Below are 18,001 nucleotides of genomic sequence, written 5' to 3'. Positions count from 1 at the left end.
TATAATCAGCTACAACTAAAAGCAAAACCATATTAGCAAACATCAAGGCTGTTTTTAGTTAAGAGCTAATAATATGGATCAACTGTGAGATGTTTATGCAGCATCTTTGAATGTTTATTGTTTTTCAATTAATAACGAAGTCAAAAATCGCTTGAATGACTTCTTTGTGCAACTTTGATTCACACACTGTCCACAACTGATATGTGTACAGTTGCTTACACTTCTGTCAATATGGTGAAAATCTCAGGTAGATGTGTGAATAGCAACAGCTCATCCTCATCTATTAAATCCAAAATGCTGATAGCCTAAAAAGTATGCATTTATACCTTGTTGTTGGTAAACATGTAGAAGTTAGTGTGATATAAACTTTGCTTAAACACTTTGCTCAAACACTTCATATGTAACTTAACTAATTTACAGCAAAAAGCTGACTAGCACCTTAGCTACGTCGTACAGAAGGATGCTAGCATGGTAACAAACCTAAGAAGATGTTGAGCATTGGAATAAGCCTACGGTAATCCTAAACTGTCTTGTGTCCCTTTTGTCTTGATTTTTAAAAGTATAAACTTGGAATTAGTTCACGTTCAAGTGGTTGTGTAGTTGCAAACTGGGATTTGCTAAATGTTGTGCCTAATCACAAAGCTTACTCATTTTAGCAGTGGACAACAAGATATTTCTTTTAGCTTTTATACATATAAACATGTGAAGAATATTCTCAGAAATAGATGCCGATTTAATTTCTGCACTGTTTTAACCTTATACACATGTGGCAGCCATGTTGTATTTTTTATTTTATTTTTTTTAGGCCATGATCGGTGACAAAGGTTTGGTTTTACTTGAATTATCATATATGCGCTGTAGTTTTCATCACCTTTAAATAGATTTGAGCCATGTTGGGCTGAGAGGTGGTCCACTGTTCACAATTCTGATGAACCAAACACCTACCAAAAAAAATCACAAATTCACTAAGTCCTCCACCCATTTTGTAGCTGCTCATTGCCGTATCCACATATCTGGTACCTGACCACTGCAACCCAATCTTCTCTAAGTTGGGAAGGAATTGGCAGGTGTGAAGGTACAAACTGATGAAGGAGGGAAGTGCTAACGACTGTATTAGCTACAAAAGAACTTTAAATTAATTTTATAAAAAGAATGACCCTAAAATTCACCCTGCTAAGTCTGTTTTTAAATCACCTGTCAGGAAGCAAAAGACATGGCTGAATAAAGCCAGTTTGGATGGGTTTTAGGAGAGACGAACATTAGTTAAAATAAATTAAAGCGATATTGTTGGAAAACGAGGACACTTTAATGATGGGTTCAAGATATAGTACCTTCCAGAAGTATTTATAATATGAACCCTTTTCATATTTTGTCACCTTTACACCACAACTTTGATGTATTTCACTGTGGCTTTATGAGAAGTCTCTAGCTTCATTTTCTGAGACAAAATATGAAAAAGTTCAACTTGTGTGAATACGTTCGCAAAGCACTGCAAAATTCTCGACAGGATCATTGACTGGTGTGTGTCTTTACAATAGAGGTGTGTTTTTCACCTGCAACAGATGTTTAATCGTACAGAATGCGCACACAGAGGAACATCTCCAGTAAACTGAACACATGCGATACAGAGAAGCGCTGCAGAAACATTGGCAGCAACAGTAGCACAACAGAAAATACCAAACCAATGCAAGCACCTCAAAATCCGGTTCTGATTCGTCACAGATGCTGACACAACCGGAAAACATGCAGCAAACACGTCGAAAACGGAGCCCAAACGGTAAAACATAGAGTTCAAATACAAAGTAGCAAACCTAACCACTGTGCTATTGTTTTATTATCCATGTTTGTCATATTACACAATCTTAAATGGGTTTGAAGACAACCTAGATTGACTCAACTCCCGGTGCATTCTGGGTTGAAATGAGTGACGGTCCCTCAAAGTGCACTTATCAACAATACTGCAAACTTCTATAGGTACTGAGCTGTGAAAAAGGCTTTGCCTTTTTATTGTTTTTATCGGGTTCGTTTTTTAAAATTTTGTCAGACTTGCATGTCTCAGATCAATGATGTCCAAATCTTTGACAAACCAGGTAAAATTTAACTACTGGCATGTCAAAATTCATTAAATCTAAAATGCAAAATATAGTTAGAATTTTTTTTTTTAGTTTGTTTTTACAAAACTTGTATGTCTTTAAAGATCCAAAATATAATAAATGTATTTCGCAAAACTGCAACAGAAACACTTTTTTCTCATCACACGAGTCACATGATCACCAACCAGATGTTACTACTGGCAGAAACGATGAAGAAAACAACAGGAAGTGGTAGGAGGAGGATGTTTGGATTAGTTTTTTTCAGACAGTACAGCTAGCGCCATTGCTGAATTATGCATTTACCTCATGGAGTTGTCGCTGCCACGACTTATTGTGTAAACGAGCTTGTTTACACGTGGTTTTCATTTAATTTGTTATTTAATGAAAACACCACAATTGTGAAGTTGTGTCTTTTCGACATTAGCAAAATGGAGACAAAGATTTGCGCACCTTTTTAATGGAAAGGCAGACTGTGCTGATGTGTTTTGGAGTAATTTCGGCAAGAGTGATTAGTGACTCATTGGACGGTTTCTTTCTATGACGTCATCATTGAGAACTGCATTTTGTATTGACTCAGGTTTGATACTAATTACTTTGATCTTGAAGCATGTACGTGCGACAAAAAAAAAAGAGTAAAAATTTAACAAAATCTGTAAGGGAGTGGGTGGAACATATTTTCACTTCCTCTCTAAAGAACGCCAACAGTCCATGTCAGTCCTTCCTCATCAGGCGTTCTCTGAGGCTGCTGTGCGGCTGACTTCTCCACACATCGGCGGCGGCTCTTGCTCCGCCTGTGAGTCAGCACGGTCTGGGTTTGTGCGGAGGCCAGGGCCGAGCTCGGAGAAACGGTTCTGGGGCTCGGCGCCCATTTCGGACTCCAGCGCGGATTCGACCGAGGGGAGCATGGGCGCGGCAGCGTTTAGGGTCTCGCCGAGGAAGGCGGGCGTGTCACTCGCCGAGACGTCCAGCTGATAGGGCTGCAGGGAGGAGGCGCTGTGGAACGGGCCGCTGAGGCCCAGGAGGCTGTTGGTGTAACTCAGAACAGAGGGGAGGGGGACGGAGTACGAGGGAGGATTCAGTCCGTGCAATGAGCAGTCCCAGTCTTCCTCCTCATCCTCTTCTTCATCCTCTTCCTCATCCTCTTCGTCCTCCTCCTCCTCTTCGTCCTCGTCGTCTTCCTCTGCGTCCTCCGGGTCGAGAGTTTCTAGACTGTGCGTGCTGCAGTCCGACAGCCCGCTGCAAACGCTGCTGCCGTCCTCGTCGTAAGCCTCATCCTCCTCCTCTTCGTCGTCGTCTTCGTCCTCCTCTTCCTCCTCGTCCTCGTCTAGATGCGAATCGGAGTCACCCGTGCTCTGGAGATGCATGATGGGATTGTTCATCTTTAGAGACTGAGGGTTGTGCTGCTGCTGCTGCTGCTGGATCAAGGTGGTGTTGCCGTGGTAACCGTTGCCACTGGTTACAAGCTGCTGCTCCGTTTGCTGGTACTGCTCCTCGCGGCTCTTCTCCAGCTCCAGCTTCATGATGGTGTGCAGGAAGTGGGTGCGCACTCGGACCGGGTTGAACTCCAGCCGCCCGGCGCCGTTGCTGCAGCCGTCCTTGGTGCAGCCGCAGGGGAAGGACATGCGGTCCACCTGAAGGGAGGGGGCACAGGGGGGCAAACATCACACACAGGAGAGGCAGCTGCCAATCAGAGCCAGTCATGAGTTGGGGAGAAGTTCAGAATCTGCTGTGGATGATTTGGAATTTCATCTGCAGCTCTACTGGAAAAGATGCACAAATGATTATGCCCATTACTCGTCATTTGTTTCAGAAGCAGAACACCTTTAGAGATTGTAACTATTTTTTTTGTATGATTGGGATCAATATAGTATCATCTCTGTTCTATTTAGAGCACTTTGCATTATGCTTTACTATGATAGTAAAGCATAATCCTTTAGTTTTATGGTAACCTAAAGGACTAAACAAGGATCTGAGTTTATAAATCTGCTTGATTTGTCCAACGTTTTAGATTTGGAGCAGTTCTGAAGGAAAGGATCATTTTAATCTTTTTTAAACAGAAAAAAACCCATCAAAACATGTTTGGAGTGGTTTTTATTCAGTTGACACTCAATTTTATAGGCCAATTTTTTAAAATGGCAAATTAAGCATCTATATAAAGTCTGTTCCACAAATCTCTCTCTTTCTGTGATCTTGGTTATCATCAATATTTGAGATAATAACTGAAAGTCCTATAAATGCTTTAAAAATGCCCTTCAGGCTGTGCTTTAAAAGATCTCTGTTTTAATTATCCATTTCAGGTTTATTCAGTATTTTCGATATCTAACTCCATGTGACTAAATATAGACCAGACTCATGAAAAAACTTGGAAATGTCTCTTTGGCAATTAAGGGAAGCTTTGAAGAAGATGCTAATATTACTTTGTTAGCCTAGCAGTGAGAGGTTAGCCTGTCACCGAGTTTAAATCTTTTAGGTCACTCATTTTATTTTCTTATAAGAATTATTTATAAGAATCCAAAATGTTGCCACAAAAATGACATAAAAGTAGCGGAGAAAATATTAGTGTCCGAAGAGCAAAGTTTCTTACCACGTGTGTGAATTTAGCACAGCATTGACTCAAATACTACTTCCTTACTTACTTCCAAATAAGAGTCTCAAATACAGAATGATAATTCATCTTATTCCAAGACACTACCTTGCTATCAACAGAGGTAAAGTTCAGTTTGTAACAAGAATTGTTAGGTTCCAACTAGAAATACATTGTTTTATCGAGTCCCTCAGAACACAGTGCTAACAAATTAATCTCAAAGGCAGATACGGAGCAGCTTAGTTTGTATTTTGAAAAAAAAAAAAAGTATTGTAATTGCAGTTATAATGAAAACATGACATATGAAAGTCCTTGACTTAATAAACATCTAAGCATTGATCACTTAAACCAAATTTTGCTTTAGCATCTATGAAACATTTAAGCTAGTCTTCGTTTAAATGTATTTTCATCCAGTAGTTGTTCACTGGGACTCTCCAGTTATGACAGTTTGTAATTCATGAATCCTTTATTTATTGGTAAATAAAAAAGTGGATACTTAGTTTTCCAAAAAGTATTGTTAAAATTTTATCCGTGTCTGTTTTTGTCAACTCAATATAAAGTAACATTTTATGTCGCTACATCCTCTACTGGCCAATCTGCCAGAAAGTGTTAGCCATCTTTGCTTAACTTTTTCTCTCCCAACTTGTAAATAACTGATCCATAGATAATTGCATCGTGATTAATCGTAAGGAAGAACAAACAAATCCTCCTGATACTAAGAGGTCATTTTATATTCGATGTGTTTTCATACACAGACAAACATTTACAAAACTTTAGTATTATAGATGTGCCTCACCACATTTCCATTTACCTGGCACTTAATGCCGGCCAGGCTGCAAGCACAGGTCTCTGGGTCACATATCCCTCGGCAGCGACACCCACATTCCTCTCTAGACATCCTCAGGGCGCGCAGCTCGTGCTTCTCCTCCACATCGATGCGGCGGACCCCAGAGGCACGGAGGAGCGCGCGCCGCCTCCTGGTGGTGAGGGGCTGGAGGAAGAAGTAGTCATCCACCTCCGTATTGTCCACATCCAGGTCATCTTCTGAGATGTCGTCGAGCGTCAGAGTGTCGGCCTCCATGGAGGACACCGTGCCGTTCTTGGTTAGCTGAAGAGATGGAACCCAGAATGTTACACGTATTTAAATTCGAAACCTGGCGATGGGTTGCTCCACCGACTTTGAGTTTGATGGCGTTGAGTTTCTCCTCTTTGAGATGATCCCTCAGCATGTTCTGATGGCTCCGTTTCTGCTCCATGGCAAACTCCCTGAGGGTGAAGCGCTTCACCCCGCTGTGATGTGGCGACATCCCCAGGGTGCTGCCACCCTGCGTCGGCACGCTGGTGAAGCCCTGGCGCCGGCTGAAATAGTACACAGTGACGCTCTCAAAGTGCACATTACGTCCCCGCAGTCGCTTTGACTGCCGCTGGACAGAGGCTAACGGTAAAGAATAGAAGAGGGAGACACAAGCCAATGATAAAGCTGAAGCAGTGGCTGTGCTTATTTAGCAGACACAAAACATGTTCTTAAAGGGTATTTCACATACATGCTCTATATATCGTATCTATAGTGCTGTGATATCTGTACATAAATATTTTCTTTTTGTTGCTAATGAACCTTACTGTGGTTTACTAAAGTCCCAAATTCTGTGAAATTGCTTCGTAGCCTTTCTTTTCAAATGGCTTGACATCATTAACCCTCTCATCTGTCTCATCTGAATTTCTTTAAAGGTTGGGGTCTAATCATTTTACCCTGTGCGTGGTCCCACCGGGACCCTGCATGCGTTTTTTTTTGTGGTTTCAGGAACTGACGTTCTGACAGGATGGCTCTATCTCTTCCCCATTGTCCGAACATAACACCTGTTCATGTTAGGTTGGAGAGCCTTTTCCTTTCAGTAAATGAAAGCATTATGTGAAAAATCTCAAACATTGATGTGTGGCAAAAACAGCAAAAGCAGAAAATCTTTAATATTAGAAGTACTAAAACATTTTCTATGAAGCCACGGATAAAGCTTAAAATACTTTGAATGAAATGCCAGACAAATGACCAAATGAACAAAGTTTGTTGGCGTTTTCCCTCCCCCACTTGTTGCTGTCAGTCAGATGACCAACAAAAAAACCTAATTCTGATAATTGGAAGTATGTCTGGTTGCAAAAAAACATTAACAGTCATTGTTTAGAAAATAAAGGATCACAAACAACATTACCTTAATTTTGATCATTTTGTTGTTGTCTTTTCTTCATGGGCAAACTATCACTTTACATTTTTGTTTGAAGTCTCAAAATTAAAATATTCAATAAAAGTTACATTTAAGCATGATATAATTTTAGCTTAAGTAGAAATAATTAGGACGAGTAAGTTGAGCTTGAGCAGATGTACGCTAAGTATATTTGTAGAAAGTAGTCAATTTTTTAAAAAACTATTTACAAACTATTTTAGGTCCACTTCATAATTGTTCACTTCCTTAACAGTATCCTACAGATGTACTGCGCTATTAAAGCTCATTCTCTTTGCCTCCTGAATTCTTAAAACCCTTACCAATCAGGTTAATAAAACAAGAAAGGTTTGTTGGTGAGATCTTACGATCTAGAATCCCGGAGGGGACCGAATTATTAAGACTATCGCTGCTGTTGCCGCTGTCGCTGCAGGAAACCTCGTCATCTTCTGAGCCCTGCAGAGACAAATAGGAGGAGGGTTCCTCTTCAAGCTTTCTCTTCAGGATCCCGCTCATCCTGGAGCAGGTCCCGCTGGTCACACCTGTGCGACAGACACGTTGACATAAAACAGCTTGATGACACTTCACAACTCTTTTCAAAAACTGATTTAACCTTTTAATTTGTTGAAAGCTTTCAGACAGAATACTGGAATAATTTGATTTACCCTTTAGCTTGAATTCAAGCATATTTCTTTGCATACAACAAGCTACCCATCTATCTAGCTAGCATGTTGCTTGCAAATGGTGGCAAACCAACTTTGTGTCCTTTTGTTCTATTTTTTGTTTGTTTGTTTTAGTCCACAACTTTATATCTTTATCACTGTCACAAGGCAGCTTTGTTGAGTCACAAAAATCCAACAACTTAGTGTCAACAAAAGGTAGCAATAGGCTAGCAAATGTAGCATAGCATTAGCTGCGAAAAGAGACAAATTTTACGGGTATAAAGCTACAAAAGAGCATAATGTGGTTACGAATGCTGAAAATTTGACTACATTATTTTCAAAAAGCATACAATTTGCTTTGGACAATAAAAACTCTTAATTTTGCTTTGTATATTCTAGTTAATAAGTTTGACTATAACCCTGACCTTAAAGTACAATATAGCTACCATGCACTGATAGTTGAAGCTCTAACATGTTTATTTGCACATACTGTACATTCTGAACAATTTGCTCAGCATCTAAAAGCATATTTGTTTGAGATATACTGTAGCATTGTTATTGGCATGTTTTGCTAATAGTAGTTAGCCTGCTAACCCGGGACAATAACAGAAACCTTTCCTGGCCTTCTGACTCGCATTTGAAGTATTTTGACATTTCAAAATTAAGAAAAAGGAAATGTATCATAATTCAGTCTAATAATAAACCACCTTTTTGTTTACCTGTTGTATAACTGTGGTGAATTCAAACCTGTAGTGGCATATAGATGTGGCATGTGATGCTTCTGCATCTAAATTTTGGCGTTTCCAAACCATAAACAAACTTTGTCTTAACTACCGGTCCATCAAAAGTAATTAATAAGGTAAATGTCCTGAATTAAGCATGAAAGAATTATGTCCATACAACACCTTGCAAATATATTCATAACCCTTCAACTTTTTTTTAGATTTTGTTGTGGGCAAGTTCTGATAATTGCAGAGAAAGTATATTTGTATTAATTTCCCCATAGTCATTATTTCTGCCAGAACCGACTTCTGAAATTGCAGCATCAAGTCTTGCAGCATGTTCTTCTAACACCTTTCCAAGTTTTAAAGACTGACATTTATTTGCCGATTCTTTTTTGATGTGGGATCCACACAGCATGTTGCAGCCACTACCTTGTTTCACTGTGGGAATGTTGTGCTTAAGGTAATACGCAACGTTTTGCCTTTACTTTTAAGGCAACACAAATTTACAGCACAGAGGCGATCAGACAAATAACATCCATCACATTTGCATTCTAAAAACGATTTCTCTTATTTCCCCACCTCACTATCCACAAATGAACCAGAAAAGGACTGAAAACCAGTCCTTCTACTTCAATTTAACATTCTACTTTATGTTGGTCTACCACTTGAAATCTCAGTGAAATATGTTGAAGTTACGGAAGAACAGAGTTGATTCATGTACTGACTTTATAAATGGGTCTTCCACTAATAGACGTTGAGTGTTCTTGGGTGACCTTGCCTGTTTGTGATGCCTTGCAAATAGAAAACAAGTCATGTCAAAGATGCAATGATCTTATCTAGATTTGGGCAAACCAGATGTCATCCTATTCTATGTTGTTGAGCAATGAAACAGCAGTTCTAGACGCAGTCAGTTGTTGGACGTAAAAAGGGGCCTCTTTAGGGGAACCCTCGTCGACTTTTTGTTTGTTTTTCATTTCCAATCAGAAGAAGTTATTCAGTAGAGACATTAGGCTGGTTGAGGATTACATCACATGCAGCAGGGCTGAATGATGAGCCAAGGTTTTCCTCTTGGACCGGCTTTGTCTCGCCTCCTACAGTGTTATACAATTTTCTTTATCAGTGCAAAGTCCCTGCGCTTCCCGTTTTTGAAGCCACAAGAAAACGAAAGGGATAAATCAGTCATGTAGATAAATCAGTGATGAGTGTTGTATGTTTAAAACCTTCCATCCCCATCCATGCGCCCGTTTTAGCCCGAAATCCCTCGTTGAATGAGTGAGCGTCGTTACTTTCTGATGCCGCCATGCGCACACAGCCTCCCACTCCTCATTCATGTCCTCTTCCCAAACACTGACATGAGATTTTCTCATTGACAAATGGAAGTCAGTGCCACCATGTGACGTAAGCGAACCTCCCGGAGGCCGAGCTGGTTCGGCTCCCCGCTGCGCTGACCGTCTTCACTGACCTGTTTCCATCTCTTGCTTCTGGTTTCCCGGCGGTCCTCCCGACTCTCTCCTCTGCATCACACAATGTTCAGCAGCGGCGGCCAGAATTCCCCATGTGCCGTGACGATGGAGTGAGCGCTGCCATGATGCCTGCTCTTCCTTATTTCTCTCTTTCCAGCAGTGCCTCGCACTATTGTGCCGCCTCCGTCGCTGTCTTATGCCTGCTCCCGCTGCACCCTCATTCTGTGCTCACGCTGTCAGCTCCCTCGCCGTCTGATTCTCTCCTGCTTCGCAACCCCTCCTTCCCCTCTTCCTCTCCCTCGCTCCTCACAAAGACTTGTTAGCTCGGTGCCGCTGCCGGCTGGAAGCGCTCGAGCCTGACAGAGGTGAAGCAAGCTCGCCGAGATCATACAATGAAGGAGTACATGCGAGAGTCTGTGGAGGCTCAGTGAAGCAGGGAGGGGAAATAAGAGAAATAGTTTTTAGAATGCAAACGCGATGGGCTTTATTTGTCCGATCACTCTTCTTGTTGCGTTGAAGCTGAAATCAATGGCAGGAACCAAAAAAATAAGAGGAAACGGGTTATATCTAGTGATGCATGATCTGCTTTTTTCATTTCCGATACCGATATCTCAGGTTTAGTGTCGGCCAGTACCAGGTCAGATACAGAAAAGCAATGCTGAATTGACTTAAAACCTTTCTTTTTATCAAACACAAGCAACAATGTACCAAAATCAAAAATGTATTTGATAACCCAGTACATCACACTTAAATACACAAATAGTTTCACGAGCTTGTTCAAATATGTAAAAACAACAAAACTTTAATTTGCTTAGCCAATGTATAATAAATAAAAAAAACGAAACTGACAAAATCAATAGGTTGCCTATGTTGGTCAAACATGTAACAAATCTCCTTTAAACTGGTTCATAAAGTGGAATTAGGAATTCTAAATATAATGTAAATAATAAAGCATGAGCACAAAGAATAGAATTAGACTGAATAGATCTGCCATTACAGCACTGTCACTGGTACCCAATTTAGAATTTTTTTTCAATATCGGGACCGATACAGAAATTAACATCTGATCGGTGCATCTCTAGCCATATGATTAAGAAACTCAATCATGTTGCTCTGGTCAGAAAAATATCCAGAGTCCAGCATTACTAAATAAGCAGAAGGAAAACCTGACAGAAAGAAACAAAATGGACTATTTAATCTCATATATTCTATACAGTTTTTCTTTTCTCATCAGATTTTTCTGTCAGGCAAAAGTCTGAGTCGCACTCAGACATCTACATTACACGGTTGAGGCCACCTTGCTTGCTAGCTAACTAACTAACTAGGGTTTTTTCTGTCTATCACAGGTGCAAATTTATCAATGGCCTGGATGAAGTTTGTACAATTCTGTAGAGATAAATACTGTATCTTAAATTTCATCTATAATGTCTTAAGATGTTTTACATTTGAAATGGTGAACCTGCAGAATCCGGATCAAATCTGTTGGACTTTTCGACTTTTGATTTTTGCATTCCTTTGATTTTGTTAATTCAGATTGTATAAATGTGAATAGATTTTTTTTATTTATGCATCTTGTGAGCCTTTGACTCCTATTAAAACTGCAGTTTTGTATTACTGCATTCTGATTGGCATTTTTCTTTGTTACCTTATTCTTCACAATATTATGACTTATCGTTTTACACTATAAATACATACAGTACAGACCAAAAGTTTGGACACAACTGTGTGTCCAAACTTTTGGTCTGTACTGTATGTACTTCATAACTATACATCCTCTTGTTTTATCATTTTAACTGGCATTTAATGAGTTAATCTTTTAAAAAATATGACTATTGTGTACATTGGAAAAAATATTGATGCATTTATTAATACAATTTTTAGGATTAAAAGAATATTTTTTTTCTCCACAGTTAAAACACAGAACAAAAAAAACACCTGAGGGTTAGTTGATATATTCAATTATAGCAAGCTACTGTTTTAATAGGAGATGGTTACGACTATAGTTGCAATAAGTTGTAACTTTTTTTTTTTTTTAAGAGATCGGTCTAGTCAAAGTCCAAATGTAAATCCAATTGAGCATGTGTGGCAGAACTTGAGAATTGATGTTCAGAGTCTCTTCATCCAGTCTGACTGAGCTTGAGTTAATTTACAAAGAAAAATGTGAAGAAAAAAAATCTCAAGATTTCCAAAACTAAGTAAGCCAGGCTTCCCTTTCCCTGGTGAAGAAAAGTATCCCACAGTATGATACCTGCACCCCCATGTTTCACCATCAGAGTAAAACATTTTTTAAATCTGTAACCTTTTCCTTACTTTCCAGAATTCACCTCTATTTTGTGTTTATAACAGATTATTTGTCCAATCTGAAGTTAATGTAAACGCTGTAATCAATCAAACGTATGACTAACATCCACAACAATGTCAATGAAAATGATATGATTAACCACTCAGCCCCCACACATATTGTTGCCATAGCGATGCTGGACCCGGAATGCTATGTCCTCTCATTAAAGTGGCGCAGCCTTGAGTTTGTGTGCTGTGAACACGGCTGTGTTTGTATTTCAGTGAAGTGCTGACGCTGAGGAAATGGTTTTACAAATACATTTTGACAACCTCATTAAAAATAAAAAATAAAAAAGGACATATTTTGATTTTAAATAAAGCCCAGAAATAAAGGTATCAATTGTAAAATGAAAATGAGCAAAAAAGGTCTTGTTAAGGAGATGAAACTGTTCTTGTTATGTTGCGTGTTGAGATCAGTATAAAATACAAATGATATATTAAATTCATTCAGAGCCTAACAGTTTTTTCAGTTTGAACGGCTGAATCCTGTCGGGTTTGGTCTCTGATTTGTCCTGTTCATCTCCGGCACCGATGTGCAGGGGAGACGGAGCGATCCTTCCAATCAGCTTCCATGGCAACGAGCCATGGGGGGAGGGGTTTCTGGGGGCTAGATGGAGGAGGGAGGCAGCTAAAGGGGTTTGAGGGAGGAGGGGGCTGTGATGGGGGTCTAACATGAAGGTTTGGTGATTTTTTTTTTTTAAAAAAAAGAAGCTATTGTAGCATATACAGCACCTTAAAAATGTTTGCAATGTTATTCACTGGGAATTCTGATAGATCAACAACAGATTGTGCATAAGGATGCAGTAATTTCTTCTTCTTTTATTTATTTTTTTTACAAATAAGAACATTAGAAGTGTGTCGGCGTCTAAACTAAATATGTCCTACACAGATCCAAGAAGATGGACAAAGACATGGCCGACCGTCTCACCTGACAGACTCTGGAGGAGCTGCAGAGATCCACGCCTCAGGTAGGAGAATCTCTCTTAAATGTGGTGATAGATAAAAAGAGAGAATCTGGAAGAAGTTGCTCTGGTCAGCTGAGACGAAACTAGGGACAAGGTGTCTTGTCCCTAGTTTCGGGACAAGATAAATGATAAATGATAAATTTACACAGGATAAATGAACATCCTCTGTTCATTTATCTACCTTTTTGTCTACTTTCACCCTCAACAATCAGTCTACATACAAATACTGCTGGACTTTTCAGAAAATAACCCCCAAATCATTCAAAAGGTTTCACTTTTAAATTGGTTTTCACATTTTCTCATTGATAAAGCTTTTCAACTGAATCGGTAGATGTGCAACGATGCGTTTTTGTGCAGGAGATGGATTGTTCTTATGCACATGAGAGCTTTCAATTTCCCCCCTCCATCCAAATTTTATTTTTCATCAAATCATTGGCATCCATAAACTGTAATAATGAATGACTTGCGTAACAAATTGGGGAGAAAAGTAGCCAGGCACAAATCTAAAGTGGCCTTGTTCTATATACAGATTTTTTTCTTTTGAAGCATATTTAGAATTTGAGTCTCGAATTAAGAATTTCTTGTTAGATTTTATAATAGTCATTTCTCTGGATTCAGTTTGTGTTCGTCTTTTTCCAAGTTGCTACGTCTATTTTGCTATTTTTGAGCTTTTTAAGGGAGTTCGGCTGTGTAATTTGGGTGTTGGTTAGGTTAAAGTTATTATTGTTTGTTTTCATAGACATAAATACATGACTTTACCTTCTCTAAAAGCACTTGATTTAAAAAAAAAAAAGTATCTGAATCAGTCCAGTTTGACTAGCGTCCACCAGGGGGAGTTCTCGCTCAGAGAGTGTTTTTTTCCCCACAGTGTGTTTCTGCTCCAGCCTGAGTCATGAAGCCATCATTAATTCCCAGCTCCTGCCTGGTTCTGCTGTCTGGCTGGGTGTAATTGATACCTCTGGGAACTAAACAAATGGCTCAGCTGTCTCGCTGCAGCATCAGCCACAGATTAGTGCACGCATGTCTGATAAAGAGGAAGATAAAGTTAGATGCATTGAGCTCCCTCAGCTCGGAAAACAGAAAAACAAAGCTTAATGATCCGGACTATTTTCTGTAATGGAGCAGGACTTGTAAATATTACCAGAGGTTAAAAATCAGTGAACGTCTTGTGACTAAATTAGATGTATTACAGAGATAAACTAGAAAATTCCTGAAGAAATTTAACCGGGGCCTGCCAAAGTGTGCCTGTCGGTTTGGACCCATCGTTCTGATGCTAAAAATTAGCACCAATGCTAAAGAAAGCTGCAATCATATGAGGAGAATGACAAGAATGTTTACTAACATGGACTTGCACCATTCAGTATGATAAAGTAAGTGTATCAGCTAAAATTAGCCAAAATGCTAATTTTAGCTTGAATGCTGTCAGTCGGATGTGGGTCATCACTAGCATGTTGTCTGTACTTTACTTACTGCATTCAGTATACTAAACATGGCTAATAAGTAAGAACAATTGCTAATAGCTTATTTAAGCTAAAAGGCTAATGCTAATGAACTGCCTTGCTGTGCAAGGCAGTCCCCGAACCGGAGAGAAAAAGATAATGCAGGCTAATATTATTGCACTCACCTGAGGGGGATATGGATGCTTTTATTTTGAAAAAAACCCCATAAGCTTCATATTAAATGACCACACTAATTAAAATGTCTAACAGTGTTTGGGTTAAATCAGTTATTTACTGGCCAAAACAGCCAGCAACTCTAAATGGCAGCTCAGCCCTCTGTTTTAACTGAGTGTTAGTTTGAACTACAGTGATGCGTTTTTGTAGTCCTAACCAGCAGCCAATCGCCTCCTGTGTTCCGTTGCTATGGTTATCAATCCTCTGCTAACTGTCATGTGTGTGTGAGACAGAGAGGTGGAGAAAGAATTCTATCTTTGTGAGACACCCAGTCAGTTTATATGAAAAAAGTAGTCTGAACAACTCCTTGCCGTTCAGGAACCGAGAGACGTATTGGAAAACCGTTTGAAGCGTATGAGAGGGCTATTTGTCGTCTCCCATAGTACCGCGATTCATATTTGTAGCTCACTCACAGTAACTCCAGTGATGAGAGAAAGATGGTGTGTGCAGAGCTCTGAAATTTTTCAGAAATACATGGAAGTGAATCTGTGAGATCTGTCAGTTACCCTGGCGCATGATTTCGCTCTGAAGCACCTTGACAGAAAACCGTAAGCCCTAGAGCACAGGTGTCAAACTCCAGTCCTGGAGGGCCGCTGCCCTGCAGTTTTTAGATGTGCCACAGGTACAAAACAGTGGAATGAAATGGCTTAATTACCTCCTCCTTGTGTAGATCAGTTCTCCAGAGCCTTAATGACCTAATTATTCTATTCAGGTGTGGTGCAGCAGAGGCTCATCTAAAAGTTGCAGGACAGCGGCCCTCGAGGACTGGAGTTTGACACCCCTGCCCTAGAGAAATTTCGAAAACATTTTACAGGCGCAGGTTCGTATCAATGTCATGACCAAGTTTGATACCAATCGGGCGATATTTGTGGGTGTGACAGCGATTTCAAAATTGTTTTGGGGTCAAAAATTCGCTTCATTTCTCACTCTAATGGAGCGGCAGTTGGTGTCAGTTATACTCTGCATTTCGGCAGTTGGAAATTTTGCTCGTTTTTCGCTTGCTTCGCAAGTCAGTCACTGCTCTCCTTATGCATTACTAGTGGCAGGCCCTAATTAGCACTATATGGACGTGTGATTGTGCAGTTTGTTCAATGATTCATTGTTCTCTTTGCTCCCGAATCCAAAGGCTTCCCATCTAAGAGAAAATGTGGATCTTGAAATTATTTTCAATATTTCAAATTCCCTCTTGACATTGGATCTAGAAAGGAACCGCACACCATTACACAAACGCAAACTTTTCACATTTTGTTCAATAACAACCACACACTCAAGTGTATTTAACTGAGTTTTGAAATGCAAAGTTTGTGTGGTTTACACATCAGAAATAAAAAAGGAAGGAAGGAAAAAATACATCAAAATTAAACAAACAATGTGGGCTGAAAGGTAAGATGAAAAGAGAGAGCTGTTGCATTGCCTTATAACTCTGTGTTTCAGCTATTTTGCAGTTTTCTGGACGTTTGTTCCAGAGTTGTGGTGCATAGAAGCTAAATGCTGCTTCTCCCTGTTTGGTTCTGGTTCAGGGGATGCAGAGCAGAACCAGAAGACCTGAGAGGTCTGGAAGGTTGATACAACAACAGCAGATCTTTAATGTATTGTGGTGCTAAGCTGTTCAGTGATTTATAAACTTGCAACAGTATTTTAAAGTCTATTCTCTCAGTGTAAGGACTTTAGAAGTGGTGTGATGTGCTCTGTCTTTTTGGTTTTAGTGAAAATGCAAGCAGCAGCGTTCTGGATCAGCTGCAGCTGAGTGATTAGATGTTTTTAGACAGACTTGTGAAGGCACTGTTGGATTGATTAGCACAACAAAAGAAAAGCATGGATGAGTTTCTCTAGATCTTGCTGGGACAAAGCACCGTTTATTCTGGAAATCTTCTGCAGGTGATTGAAGGCTGACTTTGTAACCGTCTCTATGTGGCTCTGAAGGTTCAGGTTCGTCATTACACTCAAATTTCAGACCTGATCTCTAGTTTCCAGCTGCAACAACTGAAGCTGTGTGCTGACTCTAGATCGTTCCTCTTTAGATCCAAATATAATCATTTAATATTCTGTTCAGCTGGAGGAAAGTTATGCCACATCCACACATGAATTTGATGTCACCAGTTATGTAAAAATATTTTGTCGGGGTTTTTTTCTTTTTCTAGTTTATGCAAGTATCTGTTTACTGTTAGTCTCTTCTGTGCTTCTGGTAACTGAACACTAGAGGGCACAGTTGTCCTTTGCAACAGGCTTGTGCTCATCATGCAGAACCAGACTACCCCATATTGAGGTTTAGGTTAACGCTACCACATTCAGTTTCATTCCCTCCAGAGGTGAGTAATAACTAGTTATGTGGGGAAAAAATACTTTTATTTACTTCAGTAGAATATTGAAGTAGAGCTGGCCTTACTTGAGTACAATTTCTTCCCACTTCTGCTCAGTACTAACTGTAAAATAGCATAACGGAGTGTAATAGCTGGCTGTTGTAGTGAATGTGACTAAGAGTTGGGAGCTTGTTTCTTCCACGGAGATGAGGCAGAAGATGAGGAGGTTGAGAACTGGTCAGGACAGCAGATGGCCTCTCCGTCTGTCTGGCCCGTTTAAAGAGCGCCGCAGGCGAAGCTTCTAATTACACCAGCCGGCCTGGATGACGTCGCGGCTTCCACTCAAAGTCCTCTGCAAAGTTCCTCAACTTTGAAACAAGTTCGGGTCCGCTTTAGAGAATTCCTGGTCCTGGAAGCTTCCAGCCCTATCACTGGTGCCACAGGCTGCTGATCTAGTGCCACGCAGTTCTTGGAACTTATCAGATGGTCTGCTGCTCTCTAATGAAACTGAGTCAAGAAATAAAATGCTCGGTAACTGGAGTGGAGTTTCTGTAATCTGATCTTCACCATCTCTGTCTGCCTCAAGAGTGATTAGGACGTGTTGCACTTTGCAGCGCCAAACCTCGGTGCGTTTTTGGAACACGCCAGCAGTCCTTATTTTTACAAATAATTGTTCTTTGCTGAACAGATCAAACTCATATTTGCCTTGCATCATCACAGCCACACTTTCATTATGTGTGCAGCTCAGTCATGCTCATGCATTACAGAGCAAATGTGCATCATTGTTTATGTGTTACATTAGGATTAATTTCCAGATTGTAAAGGAGGGAACAATAATCTCAAGTTCCTCACCTGAGGTAATTAGATAACCTTTCACTGCACAGCATGGACTAACACTGGGCTTTGGTTCCACCATTATGTACCCCAAACCCTCTCATGTCTGGAAAATGAGACATTGCAAGTAGCTATTTGATTAAGTTCTA

General features: G+C 40.0%; 1 protein-coding gene and 1 long non-coding RNA gene across 3 annotated transcripts; one reads left to right on the top strand and one right to left on the bottom strand.

Moving 5' to 3' along the window:
* Positions 1 to 1,286: 1,286 nt before the first annotated feature.
* LOC116716215 (cysteine/serine-rich nuclear protein 3-like) lies at positions 1,287 to 10,225 on the bottom strand. 2 transcript variants are annotated; one of them, XM_032557115.1, is made up of 5 exons: positions 9,740 to 10,225; positions 7,259 to 7,432; positions 5,856 to 6,112; positions 5,474 to 5,785; positions 1,287 to 3,724 (listed from the first exon to the last, which is right to left on the bottom strand). In XM_032557115.1, exons 1-5 carry the CDS (start codon positions 9,795 to 9,797, stop codon positions 2,819 to 2,821), a joined length of 1,707 nt encoding a protein of 568 aa, XP_032413006.1. In that variant the 5' UTR covers positions 9,798 to 10,225; the 3' UTR covers positions 1,287 to 2,818. The 2 variants fall into 2 exon arrangements, with proteins under 2 accessions (XP_032413006.1, XP_032413007.1); XM_032557116.1 differs by having other exon boundaries at positions 5,489 to 5,785; positions 9,740 to 10,223.
* A 4,932-nt stretch (positions 10,226 to 15,157) lies between these two features.
* LOC116716187 (uncharacterized) lies at positions 15,158 to 15,650 on the top strand. The gene is made up of 2 exons (XR_004338405.1): positions 15,158 to 15,286; positions 15,511 to 15,650. It is a non-coding gene; the product is annotated as an uncharacterized LOC116716187 (long non-coding RNA).
* Positions 15,651 to 18,001: the final 2,351 nt, after the last annotated feature.

The sequence above is a fragment of the Xiphophorus hellerii genome, chromosome 24 (genome assembly GCF_003331165.1).
Source record: "Xiphophorus hellerii strain 12219 chromosome 24, Xiphophorus_hellerii-4.1, whole genome shotgun sequence".
Classification (NCBI taxonomy): domain Eukaryota; kingdom Metazoa; phylum Chordata; class Actinopteri; order Cyprinodontiformes; family Poeciliidae; genus Xiphophorus; species Xiphophorus hellerii.
This window is presented reverse-complemented; position numbering and strand designations above follow the sequence as displayed.

What these genes read in the sequence shown, in the direction of transcription:
- LOC116716215 (XM_032557115.1), bottom strand. Translation starts at nt 9,797, where the DNA reads ATGCAGAGGAGAGAGTCGGGAGGACCGCCGGGAAACCAGAAGCAAGAG. An exon ending in GAAGCAAGAGATGGAAACAG is followed by an intron (nt 7,433 to 9,739) that starts GTCAGTGAAGAC and finishes TCTGTCGCACAG; the next exon opens with GTGTGACCAGCGGGACCTGC. An exon ending in TCAACGCCATCAAACTCAAA is followed by an intron (nt 5,786 to 5,855) that starts GTCGGTGGAGCA and finishes CCATCTCTTCAG; the next exon opens with CTAACCAAGAACGGCACGGT.